The 26,441-nt window shown below is 30.5% G+C and overlaps 1 protein-coding gene across 1 annotated transcript; it reads left to right on the top strand.

Moving 5' to 3' along the window:
- The first annotated feature begins 18,898 nt into the window (after positions 1 to 18,898).
- On the top strand, positions 18,899 to 21,943 carry LOC106770897 (leucine-rich repeat extensin-like protein 4). Its single transcript, XM_014656745.2, has one exon. The coding sequence runs from the start codon at positions 19,077 to 19,079 to the stop codon at positions 21,342 to 21,344; it is 2,268 nt and encodes a 755-aa protein (XP_014512231.1). The 5' UTR covers positions 18,899 to 19,076; the 3' UTR covers positions 21,345 to 21,943.
- Positions 21,944 to 26,441: the final 4,498 nt, after the last annotated feature.

The following is a 26,441-nucleotide window of genomic DNA, read 5'->3' on the forward strand; positions in this document are numbered from 1 at the left end:
GTGATAAAAAAAACTACTGAGAATATGGTTAGCACATCATCATATTTTCAATAAAAAAATTACATTGGTATTTTAAAATTTTAAAAAATGTTAATTAGTTTATCTATTAAATCCTCGTAAGAAAATAAAACATTGATTAAGAAATTAAAAATTAAAAATAAGAAGAATGAATTGAAAATTAAACATACTTTTAACAAATAAAGATATAGATTATTTTTCTAATATCTGTATATTAACTAACAGATTTTTTTATCATTATTATTAAATGATTCAAATATTTGCCTGTTGTTTTATATCTGTTTACTAAATATGTATTAATCAGTTATTTTTTTCAACATTAAAGCATGTTGTTTTTTATTCAAACTTATGTGACATTAATTAAATTTCTTTCTTTTTCAATTTTGGGCCAAGTGCATTTTTGGGCCTTTGGTCTTAGTTGAAGAGAGACAAAGTTTAAAGACTGGGCCGAATATAAATTACAGGCTGCAGCAATTTCAGTCAATAAATTTGTATTTTTTTAATTGAATACATGATGTCAATATTTCTATAAACAAGTTTGAAATTTTTAAATAATAAAATTTAAAATGATGTAAAAATAATAAATGTTAAAATGAATATCCTCTTATTAATACAAGTGGATCTGAAATGAAATGTTTCATTATAAAGGTAACTGAAATGAAAATCTTATAATATCAATGTTTTTAATTGTATAGGAACTCAAACAGTAGTAATGTGAGGGCTAAAATAAAATAAATATAACGATTAAAACAGAAAAAAAAAAAACTATTTCATATAAGAACCAAAAATTCATTGACCTCTGAATTCTATTTAAATATAAACAACCAAAGTCTATCTAGGAATGACCTGAAGTATAAAAAGAAATTGGATATTGGCCCAAAATCATCACAGCCCAAAATAAGAAGAGTTTACCCTCAAACTACAATAAGGCCTTAAAAATGAAAAAAAAAATGAAATGTCTAAGAATTAGACACAACGACAAATGAAGGTTGTTTCTTCTTGCACCTCCAATCATACTTTTAATTTTTTTTTAAATTCCAAAAATATCATTTGTAATTCAAAAAAACTCTACACACCATTTTTTTTTAATTTAACAAATTTTAAAATCTGTCAAAAAATTTCATCAGATATTGAAATTCGTTGAAAGAAAAAATTTTCAACAAATTTTTAAAATTTATTAAAAAATTTTAACTTTTAAGATTATTTTTGAAAATTAAAAATGCTGAATAGAAAAAAAAGTCAGAAATAAAAGTAAAACTTGTGTTTGTGGTGTAAACTTAATGCATAAAATTACAATTCAAGGTCAAAAAACAGTTATAATAGATACTTCAAATAGTTATAATTGGTATGTGAATTGATCCGTAATGATAAGTGACATTCATAAGATATGAGTCCGTATATAAAAAAATATTATAATTTTTAGTCCTAAATTTATAGTTTTTATATTTAATAAATTTTACGAGTTTTTTTATTTGAATCTTGAAAATAAATATGCATGAACTAAAACATATTGTATGTTAATTTTCTCAATTGTCGTTTTTTAAAGGAATGATGATATTTTAACAATTTTTTTACAACCGTGTTATTATGTTATTAGTTTGTTTAAATTTAATATTAAAAAAATAATTAAAACAGATCAATCACAAACTAAATTTTTCCTTATTCAAAAGGTTAAAAAATGTTAAATAAGTTCTGATAACACATTTTCCCACGGTCTTGGAAAAAGACCAAACATAAATATTACTTCCATGTTGGTATTGTAAAGACCCTTAAAGTTCTTGATACGAATTTTATTCTTATACAATCCCAGTTAAGAAAAGAAAGGAAGAAGAACAAGAAAAAAGAAGAATTGAAAGGAATCTCTTAGGAACATCCTACACAGACATTTTCTTAGATCATTTGTAAATGCTCTACAACTCTTACAAGGTTGTCAGTGGGCCAGAGGAAGATAATCAAAGGAACCAGGTGCCTCAAATGGCGTTTGTTTTTAGTACTTGTAATGAATCTATGTATGTATAAGAGAATTAATTATGTAGAATGATTGTAGTTTAGCATAAATTTTAGTTTTCCTCTGTTTATTAGCTTTCTTCCACCTTTTTCATTCTATCTTAAACAATGTCCCAATCATGCCCAATCATTTGGTTACCTTTTCATAAACATTACTTAGCCAAATAAATAAGTGGTCGGACTCTTCATCATCACAATATTATCAAAAACAATATATTTAACTGCGTATTTCTTAGGTCTATTATTCTCACTTTAAATTGTTAAATCTCAATGTTTCAATTTTAAATTTTTAAAATAAGATCGTTAAAATTAATCACTAATTTTATTATTTAAAAGTGACTTAAAAATTTGAGTTCAGAGAAATATTTAATTATCATTAACCTTAATTATAAACCACATATATGTTTTGTACCGTTTGATTAATTGCAAACGGTCAACCAATAATCAAATGGTTTAATTTCAAAATTGGATCATATTTCATAGTTGATCATATTTAACTAATTACTTATAACCGATCATATTTGGCCAACTTCAAGACAAATCACATATTTAGTTGAACACCCATGCTAAATCACATTTTATCGATTCCAAGATTGATCACATCCTTAGTCGAGCACCTGTGGTTGGTTACTATGAGTTGATCACCTTTAGTCTTGGTCAACCTCTTGAATCTATCACTTGTAGTCGACCACCATGAACGAACAACATGGTTAAACAATTATATAATGGTCAAATTATCACAATAATAATTACGAATCATCCTGTTAATGTTAATTAAGATATGATTTGATTGTGATTATATAAAAAAAACCAGTAAGATATGAGTTTTGAATAATAACATTGTATTGATTAGATATCTACTAATTTTAACATGAAATATATATCTTGTGCAAATATGATTTGAATAATTTGGAGGAGATATTCTTACTAGACAAAACTTAAGACTTTGAACCATACATAAAAAACCGAGGAAGCTGATGATGACTCAACACCCAAAAACATATATATTAGGTGACACTTTGTAAGAGGCATGCGAACTGAGCTGGCATATGAAAAGGTTACGTATTTGTTATGATGCATTTGTGGGGTATGCATGAATACGCGTCTGCAACGAATCTAACTTGTCACGGTTAGTTTGAACAATACAAAGTTGTTTGTTTTTGTTGTAACGTGCCGACAACTTCATAGGTTAAGAAAAGCATAGTAGTTTTTAGTTCTTAGCCGTTTCTATGTATATCTGCTTCCTCTATCTCAAATATTCATAAGAAAATGAGTTGGTGCTTCTCATGTTCTTCTCTAACCATACTTTCTTATTCTCTCCTACATTAATTTAACTTCTTCAAACATCATAAGTAATGGTTTTATAATAATCATCAAATGTGTGGTCCAAATGCATGGTAAGCGAGTTCAAGTTTTCAGCACCCAGAAAAAGGAAGATTTTATGTATCTTTTGCAGTTTAAAATGGTGCTTGTAGGAAGAGTTTTAATGGATGCTGAAAGGGTAGAGTGGAATGTCAAATCAGCATGTAACTTGATCATAGTCAACAATATATACATAAGAGAAGAATAATAATATCATGACACACTCTTACATTCATTTGATACAGAATACAGGAGTAAAATGGTATAGAAAATATACAAGTAAATAAGGATACAAACTTTTTTTTAACAACTTTTTTATAATGTTTATTTAATAATTTGTGATTAGTCTGTTTTAAATATACAGATCAATAAAATAATAACACACAATTAATTATCAAAAATATATTAAAAAATTTATTAAAATATCATAATTCATATATTTAATTAATGCTGAGAAAAAGAGTGCCCAATGCCATAAAAACAAGGTTACAAGAGTATTTGAGTTTAGGGTATATCTTATCTTCATGGGGTACCATGTTCCTTATCATAAGATGACACCATATCACATGCCACCCACACGGACACTTCCAATTTTGGACCACCACCAATTTTCGTATTCATTTTTATTTCATAAATATTAGTAATTTTAAAAGAAAAAAAATTAACAATTTTTTTTTGACAACTTTTTTACAAAAGTTTATATATAATTTGTGATTAATCTGTTTTAAATACATCTACCAATAAAATATTAATTCAGTCTATTATTAAAAAAATATTAACATATCATATTACATTTTAAAAATACATTCTAAATACAAATTATTCTAGTTTTTATATACTTTCTTGTCATGATTAAAATGTGAGAAAATATAAAATAAAATATGTAATTTTCTGTGAGACTTGATTGATTCAACATTGATAACCAAATTCATTTTCAAGACGTTACGAACAATACAAATATATGTAGCCTAACATGCAAGGCACTCATAAACGAAAATTGAGGGTAAATGAAGGATTTTTTAAAATATAGAAAGGATTAAAGGGTTGGTTTAGTTGCTGGATTAGATAAGTGCTTATAGTTTATAACAAATAATTAGTTTAATTTATTTTTCTATAATTTTTGGTGCGCCTAATAATTGGCCTCAACACATTCTTAATCAGCGAATGACAATAATTAATAATCTTTCAAACACTACCAACCACCCAACATTGAAAATTCCTTTCAGGAATTTGGGGTTTTAATAATTCTGTGTTCTCCTTGTAATTTTTTAAAGAAAAGTGATTTAAATAATTGAGAAGAAAACAAATCATATTCTCATTGTCATACTAACGATTTATTTTTCCTTGAATTCTTACATTCTATTGTAAGAATTTTTTTGTTAAAAAAGGTATAAATAATTCCTAAAACTGTTATATTTATATAAATGATTTATAAACAGTGTATCTTTTTAATATATTGTTTGATAATTAAGTCCAAAATTTCTATTTTTCATCTAATTGTTTGGGGTATGAGGTCGAGTTACTTCCAATGTCTTCGTAATTTCTTCTATGATGTCGTCTGATAATTAATTGTCTAGTCTTTGTCTTCACTTCATCGTCCAGAGGAATACCTATCAAAGGTTTTTCGATGCTTAAGTCAGCAATTCGTGTGTACGAAATTCAAAATAATGGTATTAAATGCACAACAAATGTGATCACCAACCTTTTACCTTTAACCTATATTTATAGTTTTTTTTGACTTGGCTCGAGATTAGTAAAATCTTAATCTCAATCCAATACCTCTAATTATCGTTTACTGTAATTCTCATCAAGAAAACTTGTCTGTCGAGCGATGTCGTCTGACGTTAAAGGTGTCGTTCGACTTTATCTGTCGATCTGGATATTCTACTGTCCTGACTTTTTCAAGACCGTCCGTCTTGAGTGGTATGCCTCACTTTTTTCAAACTGTTCGGCTCCTACGGTATACTAATAAATTTGGTTTTCATAAATTTTAAAAGCATGTGAATTTAATCAACATTTGTTGTTTATGAAAAAATATTCATATTAAAGACTAAATTTATATTTTTTATTTTAAATATCAAATTTATCATATACGAAAGCACATGGATAGATAAGAACATGTGATGTGGATACTTAAGAAGACGCCGTTAGTTAACTAATCTAATCCGAAATCTTTAACTTCTTGTCTCTAACAAATGCACTATTTGAGTTGTTCATTAAGGAATAATCAAAACCTTTTCTTTTAGGAATAAAGCAAACAATGAAGTTGAAAATAGTTAATTTATCATTATTTGACTAAAATATGTAATTTTGGTCTCCTAATTTTGTACCATTATTCTTGTAGTCTTTCAGAAAATTGCAAAAATAAGTCGAAATTTTCTTTTTAATTATTTTAAAGAAAAAACTACAAAAGCTAATAAAAAAAAAACCAAAGATAGGGATCTTAACGTCACATCAGAACGTAGCTAATAAAAAATATTATTTGTTTATTAATTTCCTTTTTTTTAGGAAAAAAAATTAAACGTGTGATCTTGGGTCGTGAATACACGTTAATCAACGAAAGAAAATAGTTTTTCCTTATCAATATTGAGATTTAATAAAATAATTATAAAGAAACAACTCAATTATCTATGTCAAATTTTGCAATGAATTTCTCAATCACTTATTAACACAAGAAACCAATATTTATATTATGCTTTTTTGGCATATATATTTATTTTCATACCTATAAATGTTTTTTTTAACAACCTATTTATTAATTTTGTCTTCTTTTGTCGTCTTTATTTAAATTAAGTTATTTCAATTCCTTTAAGAAATACATATATTTTTACTTTCTTTAGAATGCATCCATTTGGGAGCTTTTCATTTAACATATAGGTGAGTGATTCTTATGTCTTTTTTCGCTTTATTTTGTTAAAAATGTATTATTACTTGAAAACGTATAATCACGAATCTATAAAGTAACCTATTTGCAATATTAAGAGCATTTTTAGTGACAAATGCCTATAAACTACTTAGGGTAAGAAATTATTGCTCGAAACAATTTAAAAATATTGAAGTTGTTTCTACAAATAATTATTCTTTAAGAGTAAAAAGAAAACTGTTCTATCTACCGACAGTGATAATATCATTTTTAAATCAAATTCAAATACCAATTAAAAATATATAAAATTACGAGTCATTGAAAGTTTTTTCAATTAAAATAAATTTGAGTTTAAGTTGTGTAGTGATATCGTTGTTGAAGAAATACTACAAATTACATTTTTTTTATGTGAAGCTTATAATAACAGTCATAAAATTTGTGTGGGTATATAAACTTTTGGAATAACAAAAATATAATTAAATGATACACAATATGGCTGAATGATTTTATTTTTACTTTATTTTATATTTTTTTAAAATTGAATTTAAAGCATAAATATTTGTATGCACTTGTAAATATTATACTTATTTTCTTTCAGTTTTTTTTGTATGTTCAACCAGGTAAATAAACAATATTAAGTCTATTTTTTCTTTTTTATATTTTCTTAACATCACGATGATGTGATAATATATTGACATGGTATTAATGTTGCGATATTACTTTTATTGGTATTTGGTGATTTATTACGTCATTGTAACGTAATATTTTGGTGACAAATATTATAATAACAAGGTATTAACGTAATTAATGTGTTATTAAGATTGTTGTAACATGTCTAACAAAAAGATAAAGGATGAAACAATTGAATGTTTTAAAAGTTAAAATTGGGAGAAAAGTTATAAGACTAAGAGAAACAATTTTATTAAATTTGGAATTTTCTTTAACTAATATTTAGGAATTATATGAGATGGTTGTTTTTTTCACTATCTTATCTCTATTTTCATTTTTCAATTAAAAATGTATCTCACTCTAATTTTTAATTATAATAGGTACGAGATATTTGTTTCGACTAATGATATATTCGTACTTCATTTATTGTTCAAATAACAATCAAATGATTTTAAAAAATATATAAAAATCAAGGAAAACATCATATTTTATTAAATATTTAATATCAAAAGAATTAACATTGTAATTTTTACAAAAAAATTTAAAGGATTACTTTCATTAGAGCTAACAAAATGAGTTACAATTCGCGGACTAATCCGGTCCACCAAAGGTTCAGATCGAGTTAGATTTTAAAAAGTTATATTCTTTTATGCGGGTCAGATTTCTATCCAGTTTATTCAGGTTGAATCTGTATTGGGTCGATTGACCCACCAACCTAATTTTATTTTATTAAAATTTAATTTTAATTTTATAAAAAATATTTATTATTTCTTTTTTGTTTAAATAAATTATTTAAGTTTCTTATTTTCAAAACTAATCAAACACTCTATGTTATGAGTGAAATTTGTTTAGATTTAAATTATAGAAAGTTTATAATTTTTGTATTTAAAAAAAATGTAATTAAATGAGTCAACTCATTTATCCACCAATCCATGGATCGGACTGGATTCAAATTTTTCTGACTCGTTAATAAAATAAGTCTGGTTAGGTTGACTAACTAAATAATCAACCTGTGATGAATCGGATCGAATGATCCGTTTTGACAGTAACTTTCATTGCCATTTTCTATTAGAGAAATAATAAAAATATAATTTCCTTTTTTTATTTTTAAACAAAGGGTTACATAGATCCTAAGGAAATGAGGGAGCACATGTGTAGTGAGTATATATAAGCCCTGAATTGCAACAAATAGAAAATGTTGAAGAATGTGTCTCTAATAGTTGTCATTCATTTATTTATTTAGGTACATTTACGATTTTGAAGAAGTATAGTTCAATGGGACATGCGAAATCTTGACTTTCTAGACATAAAATAATTATAATGAAAGGAATATACAGAGAAAAGGTCAAGGGTAAAATTAAATGCTTGTGTGATATACACACAACCATGTATATGCACATGTTTTGTTTCAAAAATTCAACTTAAAATAAACACTCAAAACACCTCATACTTGAAGAAATCAGTTAAAAATAAAATTAATTTAAAATATATAAATAGACGTAAAGCTTAAAACTGAATTATAATATATGTCATTATTCAAAATAAAAAATTATATTTTTTTATGATCACTATTTGTTTGCGAATTTGAAGAGTGGAGTTCACGAAGAGTTGAGAATTAATAAGTGACATAACAATAAAACCTAAATATTAAATAAAAACCTCATAAAATAACCCTTTGTCCTATTAATATACTATTTTATCTCAACGAAATTAACTATTTTATGAATGATACAGATAAAGCTGTCCACGAAAAATGATAAAAGAATTATATGTAACTTTATTGAATTTGTTCAACTATAGCGTCTGGATAATTCTCATAAAAGAGTGATATATATACTCTTATGGCTGCATATTTCTTTCTAGAAGTTTTCCTTTTTCTTTCCACCGAAAAGAGTACTAAAGTATTTATTAGGCTAACAAAGTGCTTTTCGGAGGTAAAAGTTTAATAATAAATTAGAATTTATTAAAAAAAATAAAACTGCATTTCATATTCCCACTTTATTTAACCTTTTTTTATACAGTTCATTGCTTTTCATCAACAATACCAAATAAATTAAAATAAAATAATAGGGTTGAGATAAAAATAAATAAATAAATAAAAATATTCATTTCATAATTACTTTCTCCAACCAGTCTAAAATAAATAAAAACAAACTCGCATATAATTCTTAACCTCGATACTAATTTATAATTTTTCTGTGTATATTTAATATAAGAAAAAATAATTTTATATATAATAAAAAATTATATTGAACATGGTTCTTTTAGGAAAAACTTCTTTTAACATCTCTTACAGCATTTGTCATCATCTTCGTTGTTTACTATAGTTATTTTTGTTGAAGTTTTAATATCGTATTGACTAATTGATAATTATGTCGACAATGACACTTTCATCGGAATTTCTATATACTTTATATCGCTTCTTTTTCCTTTTTCAGAATTTATGCTTGTGTCTTGATTAGAGAATATTAAATTTTTATAGTTTATCTCTCTATTTGTTTATAACTTCTTCCACTGTTCTTATTTTTTTTTACGTCTCACTAATCTATATATATTTTTTCTCTATTGACAAGGATAACTTTTACTAGTTTGTATATAATATGATAACTTTCTAACAATGGTCTCTTTATTAGTATGAAATCACTTCCTCAGCTATAATTTGCAATTTTTTTTTATATAAAATAACCTTCTAAATCTAGTGTTTAAGAAATGTGTTTTTAATTAATATGTCGTCTTATAAATTATTAACAATTTAATATCATTTAAATGAAAAAATAAAATATTTTACTAAAAATTTTCAAAAATAGAGAATTATAACAAGTTTAATATATACATATATATACACTAACTTATAAAAAAATAATAAATATATTAAATTATTAAATATTATATATATATATATATATATATTTTTATTTTAAATTAGTTTATTATTATTTATATTTTTATTAAGCATATAACCTACAAAAAATTGAAGTTAATCACTGAATGGTGTTGGCTAAACTTTGCACCAAAGTCACAATATTAAAAAAATTAATTAAAATTAATCATATAGTTTGACATATTGAATCGAATAACAACTTCTATCGTTAAATGCTCAAAACAATCATCATATGATTTTCTTAATATATTAATCAGACATTTGAAAGAAATATTTTACAACATAATAATTTATCTGACTCAAATAGATTTTTAATATAATACGATTATATATATATATATATATATATATATATATATATATATATATATATATAATATTTCGTGTAAAAGATATAATGAACTTAATTTTCGAGAAATAAAAAACAGATTGCGTGAGGAGGTTTTGAACGTGGTAGTCAACATGGAATAAGATTTGTGGCCCCGCGTGGAATGTTCGAAACACGACACGTGTCAACATAAACAAAACATCTAACAGCTGGCATTGCCGGTTGGCAAATTTGTCTTACTCTCGTTCATACGTGGCAAGTGTTGCCACCTAAGGCTCTTCCTTTATTATTTTTATCCATTATTATTCAATATAAATAAATCATATTTATCTCTAATTCAACCCACTTCACCAAATTAATTTTATCATAAATTATTCAAATAAGTTTTTAATATATGTAAATGGCGTTTGTTAATCGAATACAAGCGATTGTGCACCAACTTATTTTCAAACTTGGAAAGCTAAAACAGGTTAGAGCCACTAGTTTTTCTATATTATCTAAAACGATATTTTACGTCAAAATAATGTTCATTATCATATGAAAGGTTTTAATTAAAAAATACAATATAGAAGGTTGCTTACGTTATCTGATTCTTTAGCCAAATGGTACCTGCCAATTAAAATTGCTATTATTATTGTTGAATCATGGTCATTCTTTTTAATTTTTGTTCCATTATTATTTTTATTTATTTAAATGGCTTGAAAAAAAAAATTGTCAATTTCAAAAAACAAAAACAAAAATATTCAAAAGTTAATATCAAGTAGCAACAAAATTAATATCTAGTGTGATTTTCTTTTATTTGAAAAAATATTTAATTTCTTTCCATTCTTAAAATTTTAATATAATAACGTATATTTAAATATTAAGAGAGTGGAACATGTTTTAATTTATCATATAGTCAATAAACTCTTTGAAATGTGAAGTCGACCTAATGATTAAATACTTCACATAAACTTTTAATTTCATACTTCATTAAAATAATGGTACATATGAAAATATTATATAGTAATTTGGTGCATTAACCTATAGACCTAATATAGGAGTATACTAAATAGAAGAATCATCGTAACAATAAAATCTCTAACTAATCAAGGCATAATAATTCGTGCAATTGAGATATCGATCCAACTAACATATTTTTTCCTTATTTATTACATTATTTGGAGAGTAATTAAACATTAATTAGGTATACAAAGTGGAACTGGTTGCTTTCGGATGATACAACTTGTTCTAAACCTAGTTATTCATGTATCATTGAAAGTGATAATTTAACCATCTTTATATCGAGAAAGTGACCAAGTTTAGTTACTATATCATTTAATAAATTTTTGTTCTATAATGTATCTCAACGTTCCATTTTAGAACTTTTTATCTTAAAAAGTATGATTAATAAGTTTCAATTCATTCTTCAATTTAGGTTATATTTTCAATAAGTTCTCGTTAACTTTTTTCATTAAGTATTTCTTTTTTTTTATTTAAGTATCTACTATTTGATTATTTTGGTTAACTTAAAAATGGTGGTGATATTTTTTCCTTATTATATATGAATTTTATGAATTTATTTTTACTTTTTCTTAACATAAATTATTACTAAATGTCAAATTTTTTTGTTATAATTTTTTATTTTTTTATAAAAGAATATCTAAATTATATTCATGACTGATTTTGCTGGTGGATACGCGTATATCACCACTCGAGAAGATAAGGATAAGATGATAATCAAATCCGCATCTTAATTCTAATTAAATATAAACATTACTCAAGTGAAACAAATAATTAAGATAACTAATCTATAAATATAGTTATAAAAACGTTTACAATTGTTCAAAAACATTTATATGATACATTTATAATTAAGATAATTAATTTATAAATTATGATAAACTTCTCATTTTCTGACCTAAAAAAGTGTTTCTCTCCTTAAGAAATCATAATTATAATGTTTCTAATGATGAACTATGCATTACATATTTTTGTTGTATAAATGTTCAAAGAAACCGAACAATTCTTCGTTTTTTGTCTTTGGATTATCTAAATACATATGCGTTTTGTATTACATGGTTAAGTTTCTAAAATTGAAAATTGATTTGTACGATTTTATTTTATTTTTATAAATAAGTCACACTAAAAATTATTTTTTTTAATTATTCGAAATTCAATGATAAACAATCGTTGTTGTTGTCGTGTGATAAATTGGTAAGTGTGGGCATTGATAAAATGAATTATAGTACCGTTTATATTATACAACATTTACTTTACGTTATAGAGAAAAATAAAACAAAATTAGTATATTTTTAAAAAAAGTTAAATTATTTTTACTTCCTAATTTGAATATTATATTTTAGTTCATGGGCTTAAAATGAATATAGATAAATAAGTGACTAATGTAACCCTAAATTATTGTTATTTCCTAATTTAAACAACTTTCAAAACCAAAACCCAACAAAATATATATCTCCTCTATGCAGAGAATATTAACCACTCTAATAAATTCAAAGGTTGACATACACGTAACACTTTTTATAAAGGATAAAAAATATTAAAGTGATATATAAAAATTAAAATGATTTTAAAGATTACTTATTTTTATATTATAAAGGTTTATTATGAATTAAATAAAAAAATTATAGTATTAAATTTTGAGTGAAACTGTGAGAAAAGGAAAGATGTGACGAGCGCCCACGATCCAGGCGAGCAAGACGTGACACGTGGGGCCCGACCACGACGTCGTTTTCTTAATCGCTTGAGTTTTGTGGGACCAATTCCCTCCTCCGCATCAATGCTCATACGGATGCGTAACATGGCAGTTGTCTGTGGTTGCAATGTGAAGTGTAAACTTTTAATTACAAGCCCTATTCATCTTCTTACTCTCTTGGGATATTTTAATTCTACTTCCCAATTTTGATTGGATTAAATTAAACTTGCATATCTTATAAATATAAATTATTTACACATATAATTGAAATTATAATTTTAGAAAAAATTTGAAAACTAATGTTTAACGTCTCATGGCACCTAATGACACCAAGTTGGTGAACTCGTTGACTTTGGTTTTACCAAACGGAGCACATGTTCACTTGATAAAGACTAAGTTACGGAGCCACTATCAAAGTGTTGTCGAACGACGTCTACTTCTGCATAGCACTACTAAACAAAAAATATCCTAGACCTTGAAATTGTAACTAGTACCCAACGTCCTCTTTTGTTGCTCAACACCATGATAAAAACCTAAATTGAATGTGGAGAAATCTTACTTGTTCAATTGACTTTAATTAGTATTTCTACTGTTTTCTTTAATTTAAAAAGATATAAACCAAACTTTAATTGATACAAATCGAGTCAATTGCTCAATTTAGAACCTTTTCACTTAATTTTTCATATCAAACCACCATTCCTCATATTCACAAATACATACCACAACATTATTTAACAAAATTTATCATTTATACAATAATTAACAAAGATTCACCAACAAATTATACATTAAATTTGTCACACCATCCATATGCAGTGTAAATATCAACACACAGACATAATCACAATAATAAACTAGTTTTTCTTACCTAACAAAATGGCTCAAACAACTCTAAGATAACCAAAACACCTCTAGCTACCTATGATGTTTTATCTACATATAGAAATATCACAAAAACAATAAAGGCATATCATTATGATCACTAATCAGAAGAGACTCGTATTGATACCTCAAATAGCACATGTAAACAAGAAAGACCCATGTGCAACACATAAACAAATTGAACCAACAAGAGTGATAAAAAACCAACTTATTCTATTGAAGTTTCTGATCGAACATCCTTGTAGAACTTTATGCTCTAGTCAGAGATACTATCTCTAATCATCAAATAGACAAACAAAGAAGAAGAACTCTTTAAGAGAAGTAAGGAAAATATATAAAAAAATATTTATAGAAAGATGTTGTGTTTTAAAATAATAAAACTCGTTTATAACAAAACTATTTATAGTAAAATAGTTTAATATTAAAATAATTAAGTTTCATTATTATCAAACTATTATCAATTTTAAAATAGTATTTTCTAAATCCTTACATTAGAAGAAAAAATACAATAAATATCATTATCTTACTTTAGTCGAATCCATCTTATATTATTAAAAAATAGAAAAGTGAGAGTAAAGGTATAAATGAAATTATAACTCCATGTAGTCTTCCTCGTAGAATAATTGGACATAAACAACATTGTATGTAACATCCCAAGAAATATAGCTTAAAACTATATAAAGGAGTTAACATATGATAATATGATAGGACAATTAAAGAATTTACATCACGAATTCTGGATAACCTAAAATATCAAAATATTTAAAAGTTTACAAGGTATTACGAAGTCTGTTACAAATTGTAAGAACAAGTCAAATGGTTTCCAAAACTATGCTTAAACTGAATGGTTATACAAAACATATACTACACCTATTGACCGAACGGTCCTACAACTATACTTCAGGAGTCTCTATCTCCAACGCTTTTTCCAGCGAGCACTCTTCCCCTTCTACCCCCATCCAGAGGATGATCATTGCAACAGGAAGGATGACCGAACGAACAACGAAGACAAGACAGAAGAGTAGGGTAAGCTTATGTAATTTAATTAATCATAAAAACATAACAGATTCACTTATAGCATACAATCATCATACACATATTTCAGACAATAAATGGAAGGAAGATACATGCAAGGACCGACCACTAACTTGACTTCTCCGAATTATATGAATTATGTAGCTACGATGTTTATGCATCCGGATGGTGTAGTAGTTGGCTCAACAGCTGCCACCCGAGGTTAGTCCGTTATACCTCGCCCAAGTTAACCTTGTGGACTAGGACCTCCTACCACTCTCACACATGAGTTACTCTTCTCTATGTGAGAATGAGTAATCACAAAATATCAGGATAAACGCCAACCAAGCTTTGACCACATTCATACTTTACCATTCAATAACCATCCACGAGATTTTCCTCCCTGTAACACTCTTTCATATCCATTTTTATACAAATCACATCATACTTTAACATAATCATACATCTTCATTCATACAAATTAAATCAAATAGTAATTACAAAGTCCCACCCTTGGACAAAGCTGAAAAGAAGAGGTCACTCAAATTATGATCAAGACCACACAGAAGAACACTACCTAGAGATTAACATGATCGAACACTATTACCAAGTTTAAGACTTTTGTTGAACCGAACACTTATGGTGAGACTGACGTATTTTAGCCACCCGAAAGCTAGGACCGAACCCCAAGGGTTTAGACCGAATACTATTGAATTGGGCCGAACACTATTAGTCTAGGTCGAACACTAGTAGTACCGAATACAATTCCATGTCTGAGTACTACAACGAGACCGAGTACTTAGTACAAGATAGAGCACTAAAGAAACTGACTGCTAGTACAAGATCGAATGCACCAAGGGGAAAAATCGAACGGTCACGAATGACTCTCGGCTATAATTGAAGAATTCTGCAGAATATTGCAGACTTAAGATCAAACCCTATTCCTACCTAGTTCACACAATTCATAAGCAAGAACACATACAGATTAATATATCGCATCTTCAATATTCAATATCAACCAAATCATCAAGCATAACATCATTCAAACATGCAACCATTCCAAAACAAAAAATCATAATTAAATTACAAGCTCCCCTTACCTCGAAACTCAGAAATTGCTATGCTTCCACAGTATTGCCTACACTGCAAGTAACTTCTATGTCTTCCTACAAACTTCTGGAAGAGGAATCAATCATAGAACCAAGGACAGAAAATAGATTCAGAGAAGGACTTGATGAACACATGCAAGTTGAACAATGCTTGCATTTAATAGAAAATGCATAAATCCTAAAAGGACAAAGGGTTTAACTTACCAACTCCAAAACAACAAATTGATCGGTGCAAAAGAAAGCTCTTAACACCAATAAGGCTCAAGTAGAATATGATTGATGATCAGAACCGTAAGAAGGTGAAAATTTTCAGAGAGAAAAAGAGAAAGTCTAGAGAGAAGGAAGAGAAAATGAAATTCAGAACTTTGGAAAAGAAGAGTGCATACAGAAAGTGGCTCGAGGTTTTAAAAAATTGAATTAAATACTACCGTCAAAATGCACTCGGTCCACTCTACCGTGCACACCTGGATCTCGCTGAATTTAATGACTTTGACATTGTATATTTAAAATTTTAATCAATTTATAATACCCAATATATGTATAATTATTTAGAATAACATTGATATATTTTCTAATAATTAACGTATTAATATTTAAAGTTAATATTATCTTGGTACATTTCTTAATTAGTTATATATATTAAAATATTTTTAATTTTGAGGAATACATCTGGTTAGGTTGACCGAAAATTTTGAAAATCTAAATAAAGCATTCCTATCAGGTTATCTGAAGTGTGAACCCATCCAACTCATAAACACGACTCAACGCTGGGAGACAAAGATACTACGAAATAAACAGATGAATTAAAATGTCACACTTGCGTTTGATGTCATGAATTTAGAGAGTTATTACAATTAAAGATTCACGTTTTCATTAAGTTATTATCACCACTTGTTGCTAACTTTTTTATCACCAAAACGCGTTTCAAGCACTTCAACATGTCATCATATTTTTTTATTTATTACTAAAACCATAAAATAATACTTCTTTTTTTGACAATTTATGATTGAATAATAGTATAATAATATATATGTTATTTTTCATATTATTTTAAATTTTAAGAGAAATTGCTGGCATGAAATTTCAAGAAAAGAAAAACTAAAGCTCGTGGAATTAAAAGCGGACCATTTTGGAAGAGAGTATGACATTAACAATTTCAGAATATGTCTCTTTCAGTTTGATTTATAAATATTAAAACCTACAAAGTCTATAAAATAAATTAATGAATTATTTTTGGAATAAAAAGAAAAAAAAAGAATTATAAATATAGATTCATTTAATAATAGTTATTGACTGGAAATAGCAATGATTAATCTGGTCTTTAGTTTCAAATGACAAATTCAAAGTTATCAATGGCCTTATACTTAATTTTTTATTAATAACTGTTACTTTTGTTATTTTGAAATAAGGAGTCTCAGGTTTTTTATTTATTTTTAACTCCCTCGATTTCTTTTACACCATTCAAAAAAGATTTAGTGAAACGCATAACCTATTATAAAATCATTTTTCTTAAATGATTCCAATTAATATTTTCTCTAAGTTAATTAAAACTCCGCGTCTCTAATTAAACGACTTTAATCTATATTTAAAATATATAAGCTTTTAAATACATTATTAGTAAGATATCTTATGCACATACTTTAATTAAATTTATTCTACTTATTGAATAAATGAATAAAATGTACAAAATCTTATCAAATATTTATTCTATATTAATGTCATTAATTATTTTACAAAGGATTAACTATTTTAAAACTGGATTCAGTGGTCTTCTTCACATGTAATCGATGACACGATGGAAAATTATTATTAAAAAGCGAAACAGAAGATAAACAATTAATAATGGTGTATATACAATTAATAAATATATGAGAGGATACACGATTATTAAATAAAAGAGAGGAAGTTATTTAATAAATTTTTTATGTTTATAATTGTGTTTAATTCCAAATTATTATTGGTCTACATTTATCAATTCACAGTGATGACAGTACATGTGTTTTTTAATATCATAAAAAAAAAGGAAAAAAAGAAAAAAAAGAAAAAAAGGAAACGGTGGAATCTATTAACCAGAAAAAGCCATTAGTTAGAAAGGCGAAAGTCCGTCCAGAAGTTATCGCCATCACGGGAATTGAATTACGGAAAAAGCTCAAGAGGTGTGAGTGCGTGACGTTAAATATTACGTATTACGTATTTTAATCAGCACTCTACTCGTATATACGTGTTACGTATTTTTATGATCAAATAAATCTACAAACGAAATTAAATTAGCAAGAAAATATATTATTTTCTTTTTTTTTATTAGTGGAAATAAAGTTAAGGCCATTTAATCTAGTTAGAGAGGTGTTTGATTTGACAGTGGTCACCGACACAGAGGAACAGCTCTCAGATTATGAATCAGCAAAACAAATATTCCAAAGTTAAATTAAATTTGTGGCAGTCACAATTTCCACATCATCGTGCTAACGGTTTATAATTATTTTTTAACTCTGTCAAATAGAGAGGCGCGTTATAATTTGATGGATGCAACAACTACTACTACATCATGTCTGTCTTCATAAAATATAACGGAAACAATCATTAGGAAAAATATTTTTATTATATAAATTTTTATTAGGAATAGAAATATAGGGAAGAAAATAGAGTATGAAAAAATATTCATTAATTATTAAGTTTATTTATTTCCTGAAAAGAACGTATTAAATTAATGCATGTTTGGTGGGAATGGTCTAATCTTTCTCTCTCTTGCCATTCCATTCCATCTCTCCGCGTAAACCACTTTATTCAAAGCGTAAGCGAGTGAGTGCCAACTAAGTTTTTTAAAAAAGCAATAATAAAAATAAAAATAATAATGAAGGAGCCAGAAAATACAGAAAAAAAAAAATAAAAGTAGAAAATGAATTTCGAAAATATAAAGAAAGGAAAAGCGAGTGCGGAAGAGAAGAAGGGATAGAGAATCTGGTGGGCTTTGAGCTGTGATTTAGCTGTCCTTTTGATGAATTATTAAATTGTTTTTATTTAATTTTGATTTAAAATTTAATTTAACCTCTCTCTTCACAGACTCATATACGCTCCTTCAGGGGTTCTCTCTGGCACTCTTCCTAAATCCCTAGAAAGAAATAATAGAGTGAGTCGCTCACGCCTCACGCGCATTGAAAGCAATCGAGGTGCAGTATTTGAAGCAGATCTGAAAGAAGGGGTGGAAGAAATCGCGTGTTGAATTGGGTTGTTCAGATGCGGCATGTGAGATGAGGAAGAAAACCTATTCTTTCCACTTCTCACTCTCACTCTCTCTTTCTCTCTTCCTTGTTGTGCTTTTGCAGTCGCTCTGTGACTCTGAAGGAATCTCTCACAATGGGCCTCTCACCGACGCGGAAGCGAGCTACATCAAGCAGCGCCAGCTTCTGTACTACAAGGATGAGTTCGGTGACAGAGGAGAAAAAGTAACCGTAGATCCCTCTTTCCGCTTCGAGAACGACCGTTTGAGAAACGCATACATAGCGTTACAGGCATGGAAGCAGGCCATTCTCTCTGATCCCAAAAACCTCACGCTCGACTGGGTGGGGCCCGATGTCTGCAACTACACCTACGTCTTCTGCGCTCAAGCACTTGACAACCCTAAGATCCGCACCGTCGCCGGAATCGACCTCAACCACGGCGACATTGCCGGCTATCTCCCCGAGGAGCTCGGCTTGCTCACTGACCTTGCGCTCCTCCACATCAACACCAACCGCTTCTGCGGCACCGTGCCGCACAAGTTCGACAAGCTCAAACTCCTCTTCGAGCTGGATCTCAGCAACAACCGATTCGCCGGGAAGTTCCCCGACGTGGTGCTGCGTCTGCCGCAGCTCAAGTTCTTAGATCTGAGGTTCAACGAATTCGAAGGCACGGTCCCCAAGGAGCTCTTTGACAAGGACCTCGACGCTATTTTCATCAATGACAACCGCTTCGTGTTCGACCTGCCGGATAACTTTGGCAACTCGCCGGTGTCCGTGATCGTGCTGGCCAACAACCGCTTCCACGGTTGCGTGCCGGCTGGAATCGGCAACATGAAGGGGTTGAACGAGATTATTCTGATGAACAACGCTTTTAGGTCGTGCTTCCCCGAGGAGATAGGGTTGCTGAAGAACTTGACGGTGTTCGATGTGAGCTTCAACCAGTTGTTAGGTCCTTTGCCTGATGCCATCGGAGGCGCCGTGAGTTTGGAGCAGCTCAATGTGGCTCATAATTTACTCTCTGGGAAGATTCCCGAGAGCATTTGCAAGCTTCCCAATCTCCAGAACTTTACTTTCTCTTACAACTTCTTCACCGGCGAGCCGCCGCGGTGTCTCGCTTTGCCGGCGGCTGACGACCGCCGCAACTGCCTACCGAACAGGCCGTACCAGCGCTCCGCAGGACAATGCAAGTCGTTTTTGTCACACCCTGTCGATTGCAAGTCTTTCAGGTGTAAGCCTTTTGTTCCTACCTTGCCTCCTCCTCCTCCTCCATCACCACCATTGCCGTCACCGCCACCGTCGCCTGTTTATGTTCCCCGTTCTCCTCCGCCCCCACCGCCGGTGTACTCGCCTCCACCACCAGTGTACTCGCCACCACCTCCACCAGTGTATTCGCCTCCCCCACCACCTCCATTGTATTCGCCTCCTCCACCACCTCCAGTGTATTCGCCTCCACCGCCGCCTCCACCTCCGCCACCTTCACCACCTCCGCCTTCACCGCCCCCTCCAGTCTATTCTCCACCTCCACCCCCACCTTCACCGCCACCACCATCACCACCTCCGCCATCCCCTCCACCACCAGTCTATTCGCCACCTCCTCCTCCCCCATCCCCGCCACCACCAGTCTATTCGCCACCTCCTCCGCCACCTTCGCCGCCGCCGCCTTCCCCGCCACCGCCCTCACCAGTTTATTGTGTAAGGTCTCCGCCACCACCTTCACCACCTCCGCCATCACCTCCACCTCCACCAAGTCCTGTATTCTCCCCACCACCACCCGTGCAATACTACTACAGTCCACCACCGCCACCACAACACTCGCCTCCCCCGCCCCCACCACACTCGCCACCGCCACCACATTCACCACCGCCACCACATTCCCCGCCGCCTCCGGTTTATCCCTATCTGTCACCGCCCCCACCTCCTCCTGTTCACTCTCCACCTCCACCGGTCCATTCACCACCACCACCGTCTCCTCCACCTTGTATAGAACCGCCACCACCACCTCCCCCCTGTATAGAACCGCCTCCGCCTCCACCATCACCACCACCTTGTGAAGAGCATTCGCCACCACCACCATCACCACATCCTGCACCTTACCTGCCACCGCCATCGCCATCACCACCACCTCCTCCAGTTCAATACAGTTCTCCTCCACCACCATCGTCGCCACCTGTTTATTATTACAACTCACCGCCGCCGCCACCTCCTTCGTCTCCACCACCAGCCCCTGTATATGAAGGGCCTTTGCCACCCGTCATAGGAGTCTCATATGCATCTCCTCCTCCACCTCCCTTTTATTGATTCTTTTGAGAACTTTTCTCCTCTAACCCTTTGCCCTCTACCCTAGCAATGAAAAAAAAACATTCAAGTTCAGTTCATACTTTTGTTATTATTGGTGGCTATTTCTGCTGTGCCCTCCTCTTCCTTTGCCAGCCATGTCAAGTAAGTACGCGACTCTCGTCGCGAAAAATAAAACCTGAGAGAACCAGAAGGGTTTGTGTAAGGCTGCATGTGATGTTTGTTCTAGTATAGGAAAACAGAGAGGAGATCACAGTGGATTGCGGTAGGAGGAGAAAGTCTCTCCATATTGATTTGAATTGTTATGGATATTCGAGTTGTGAAATAAAAATGGCAGAGAAAGAGTAGGTTGCAGAGAAAATGTGTATGTATAGGGATGAATTTGGAGACCATAATTCAGGGTTGCATTGCATAGAGAGTAGCAGCACTTTCTGCTACTGCTGCTGCTTCTGCAGGTTTGTGGAGTTTATTGTTATTGTCTCTCTTATATCATACTTTTTTTTTTATTTAATTTTTTGTTTCTTTTGTTTTGCAATTGATAGTATAATTTAAGAACATTTACATGTATTGATTTTCTGAATTGAGGTAATTCCTTTCTCGTACCGGTGTCTCGAAAATATTTCTCTGCTATGCGAATGTTGTGTGTGTGCTTATGCCCAATCTCTATTTTGCATTCATGTGATGTCCCCTCATTTGTCATACCATGCCAATGAGATAGACTAACTTCATCATCTGATCAATTAGTGATATACTTGTTTCAATTCAAACTTCTGGAGCAATATACCTTTGTACTTCAGAGCTTCAACTCCACCACCATCTTTGTTTAAACTTCGAATATGGTTTTGGCCAACCAAAGGCAACCAACCCCATCTTTGTTTCAACTTTAGATATGGTTTTGGCAATATCCAGTGTCTTGGCAAAATGCATTACATAGCGCGGAGGAGGGTTTACGGAATCAGAAAGATGTTTCGAGTTCTTTTATTTAAAACTTGATAATTAAGTTGAAGTTAGGAATCTAATTGTGGTTGTTGCTGTCATCAAAAATTATACTTACTGTTTGAAATGACCCTTAATCTTGGATCGAGGTCACACCACCTGTTGTCTATAGTTTAGAGGACCCTAATTCTGGTCATGGTGGTGGGACCTGGATTTCCATCCCAAGGACCCTTTTAAGGATGATGGCACGCCGGATTTCATTTATTTAATGTTTTTAAGTCTTTCTTTTTCACTTGATTAGCGGTATCGTTTAAGATTGCCCCATGTGCACACTTCATGATAATAACTCTTAGATTTGAATTCAAATCTGTTTACTTAAAGCACACTTTTCCACCATTCTAATTTTTTTGACATAAATACTGTTAACCTTGCTAAAAGCTCCTTCAGGTTAAAACTCTCCCTCCCATTTTGCCTTTTTTATCAAACATTCAAACTTGCTTTTCCTTTTATTTTAAATCCTTGTTTTGTTCTTTTTACCAAACCGGGTGCTCAACCCAAACTTACTTCTGGCCATATAAATCCCCAGGCTGCTGCTTGTTACACTCACAGAATTTGTTCTAATATTCATTTAGAAAATGTTTAAATGTTGAAAAAGACTTCATTTTAATTTTACAAAATCAAAAGCATAAATTAAAGCTTGTGAATTGAAGCTTGTGCTTTTATTTATCTGGCTTTTGACTTTAAAGACAAAAAATTGCTTTTGTCTTTTACTTTTTGTTGGTTGTGCCTCTTCTGTGCTACCCCTTTCATCACCACCTGCCTTCCTCTGGTATTGTCCACTGAAACTTGTCTCACATAAAAGTAAAGGCAAGATGATTATGAAACTTTTGTTTCCTACCACCAAGAGCTAACTCTACTATTTCTGGCATATCATTTCCAACCCTACTGATGTGCATTGTTCATAAATTCGGATAACCTCTACAGCCCAACTCAATTTGGGGTTTTCCATTCTTAAAAGGGACCTTCGAGATTTCCAACAGAAACAAATAATTATAATTATGAAAATATAAGGTACGTCCTACTTTTACATTATCAAACGAACAACTTATGCTAAATTTATTGTTCTTCACAATAACTATCAGAAGAATAACACGAAATAATGGAAATACTGAAAGTAGAATATCAAGGAACATTTGGTTCCATTTAATTGTAAGCTCAATACTTGGTTCTCATAAAAAGAGAAGCAAGTTTTCATGGCAACTTTTTTCCCAACTTGTTTCTTATTTTCGTCCATTATTCTCCTCATTATTTGTTTTCTTTTTCTAAGAAATTGAATAGAAGTAGCAACTTGTTCATCATGCTTAAGAAAAAGGGTGATGGCATATAATTAATTTGTTTGCAATTATGAGAAAAATGTAGAGCAGCGATAGGTAGTAGCGCTTTAAATATTCGCTTTATCGTGTTTGCAGATAGGTGTCTAACAATGGGTGCGATTTTGATAAGGGTAAGGAATCAAAAGTATACCTCTTATTAAAATTAGTATTTTTTTTTTTTATAGGTATCTAAAAGCTAGTTTTAATACAACACAACCCTCATTTTCATTGTACTACTCTTGATAAAAAAAAAGTTACAATTAATTTCTTAATTAATGCCTTGTAAGAATCGTAACCCCACTAGAAAACATGATGTCCAACTTCTAATATCATTAATGGCTTTGTAAAAGAAAATTCTTTAGGACATTGATGAGCAACACTCCTACTATTTTCTCATCAGTGCCCACATACTGAACCCGGAAAACAAATTAGCTGCATTCATTAAACAAATTTCATCTTTTTACACATGAATCGATTCCTCTTTTACAACTTAACATGCATAAAAAGAATACCCTTTTCAAAATTTCTACATTTGAAGGGAATAGTGGACCTGGCGTCACTTTCTCCGCTATGGAAACCAAAACAAATGAAAAGTCTATACAATTGGTGGTTTTTGTTCCAAAAATAATCCTCCTCATTCTGATTCGGGTCTGATATCATTTGTTAGGTTTATCGAATAAGAGATTCGATAAAGATTAATCCAAATCGCATAAGAGATTTATATCATTTTCTATGAAAGATCTTAAGACAATAAATTAATGAGTCTTTACTTCATATGTTGTTCTATTTTTTCATTTTTATCCAATATAAAATTTAAATTCACACTTAAATTTTCAACACTTTCATTTCAAATTTCATCAGAGATGTATCTCTGATGTGAATTCTCATCAGTCAAGAAAAACTCATTATTAATTGTATACATCCCTTGTGTTAGGGGAAGGGAAGAAAAATGGAGAGAAGTAAAAGCATGGAAGTTCTTCCACTTGTTCTTGCTACCTTTGGATGAAAGGGCAAAATCAGAAAAAAAATGGAACAGAAACAGAGCATATCCCACCATGAAATGGATAGTGACGTACACGAAAAAGGGCCCCTCCATGTATAAATTCACATGGCCTGCAAAGGCTTTTCACATCAAACATGTAATGAAAAATATTAATGTTAGAAGTTGGTTGACTTGTTCTATGCCTCAACCGGGACATAAGTTTTCATTTAATTTGGGTTCAAGGACAGCCTGTGATTAGGTCAAGCATATTTAATGGCATTTCATAAAGTGACTCATGATATTGACCCCATTCTCACTTTTAAAAAACATAGACAACTATCTATTTCTACCAAGATAAAGATATAAACAACCTTATCAATTTACAATAAATTTGGGTTTAGGAAAATTTCTCTTTTCAAATCAAACTAGATTTACCATCAAAATTTTTTATCCATCCATGACTATGATTGAAGTCAAAACAAATACATTTCATTATATTTTTTGAATCAAATAAATAGTGTTTGTTTTAAGAAATGAATATGAAGGAATAAAAAATATTGAAATGCAAAATGTTTTTGTTTTGGTTGGTAGGGTCGAAAATTATATTTTCACACTTTAAGTCACTTCACTTAGTTTATTTTATCTCTCTTCTCCTAAGATCTTATCGAATTCTCTTTTGTAAGGTCGAATCCGAACGGATAGGTATTCCGACGCTCAAGTCAGTATTCTGTTATACCAATCCATTAGCATAAGTTTTAAATGTTCAGTAAATGTAATCACCTACTTCTTTACCTTACATATGTATTTATAGATTTTGAAATGAGCTTTTGTTTAGGATAGACCCAATTATGGCCCAATATCTTATAAGCATGTGTTACCTTACTAATTATCTTAAAGTATTCTTAATATACGATCGGTTACTAATGTTGCTAGTAACCAATAATCTACATTGTTGTGGAGGTTTTAGAGAGTTGAACCGACTGTTAGTTTTGGTATTACGATAAAATTGTTATATAAAATCATTAGTTTGTAAATGTAAGTTAAACAAAAAATGAAAGAGAAAAAAGGAAGAGCTAGAAAAGACATATGAGAATATGAGAGGCACATAGCAATGGAGGTAAGGTTAGTATTAATGTGGGAGGTGCCATAAAAGGAACATTATGAAAGCAAAGTGAATGGATTGAAGTCTCTAAAAGTTGTAGGTAATCCATTAATGGATGGAGATGAAGAAGGTGGGCAGTGGCAACCAATTCACATAGATGCATATACCTAATCATACCCATTATTCACGGCAGCACAAAATCATAACACAAAAAATAATAATAATTGTTGGAGTAAATAGGCATGGATTTTTTTTCAGTTCCTATTCTCTGCCAATCCAATAATTGAATTGAGTAATGCAAAGAAGAAGAGTAAAGTTTGTAGTGTAGCCTCAATTTAGATGAAGTAGAAGGGGAAATGGAAAAGGACGATTTGAATAAATTACCCTATCAAGAGTAGAAAGTTTTGCCGCAATTGATGGGTCAATCAGAAAATCACCATTGTCACACTTTTCCTAGCCCTAAGGGAAAAACAAAATTAAAACAAAAAATTAAAGGTTCAAAGAAAACCATGTTCATGTTCTCACAAACTTTTGTTTCGATTTTCTTGAATGAGACCCTTTCAAATTTCCATTCTCAGATTATTCAATTCCGAGTTTCTCTATCACCAGAATGTTTGCTCGTGATTTGCGTATTTCATTAGTAGTTCCCATGTTTGTCTCATTTATTATATATTTTTATTTGTTTTGAATTTACTTTTAATACCATT

The sequence above is a fragment of the Vigna radiata genome, chromosome 1 (assembly GCF_000741045.1).
Source record: "Vigna radiata var. radiata cultivar VC1973A chromosome 1, Vradiata_ver6, whole genome shotgun sequence".
Taxonomy (NCBI): Eukaryota; Viridiplantae; Streptophyta; class Magnoliopsida; order Fabales; family Fabaceae; genus Vigna; species Vigna radiata.

What these genes read in the sequence shown, in the direction of transcription:
- LOC106770897 (XM_014656745.2), top strand. Translation starts at nt 19,077, where the DNA reads ATGAGGAAGAAAACCTATTCTTTCCACTTCTCACTCTCACTCTCTCTT.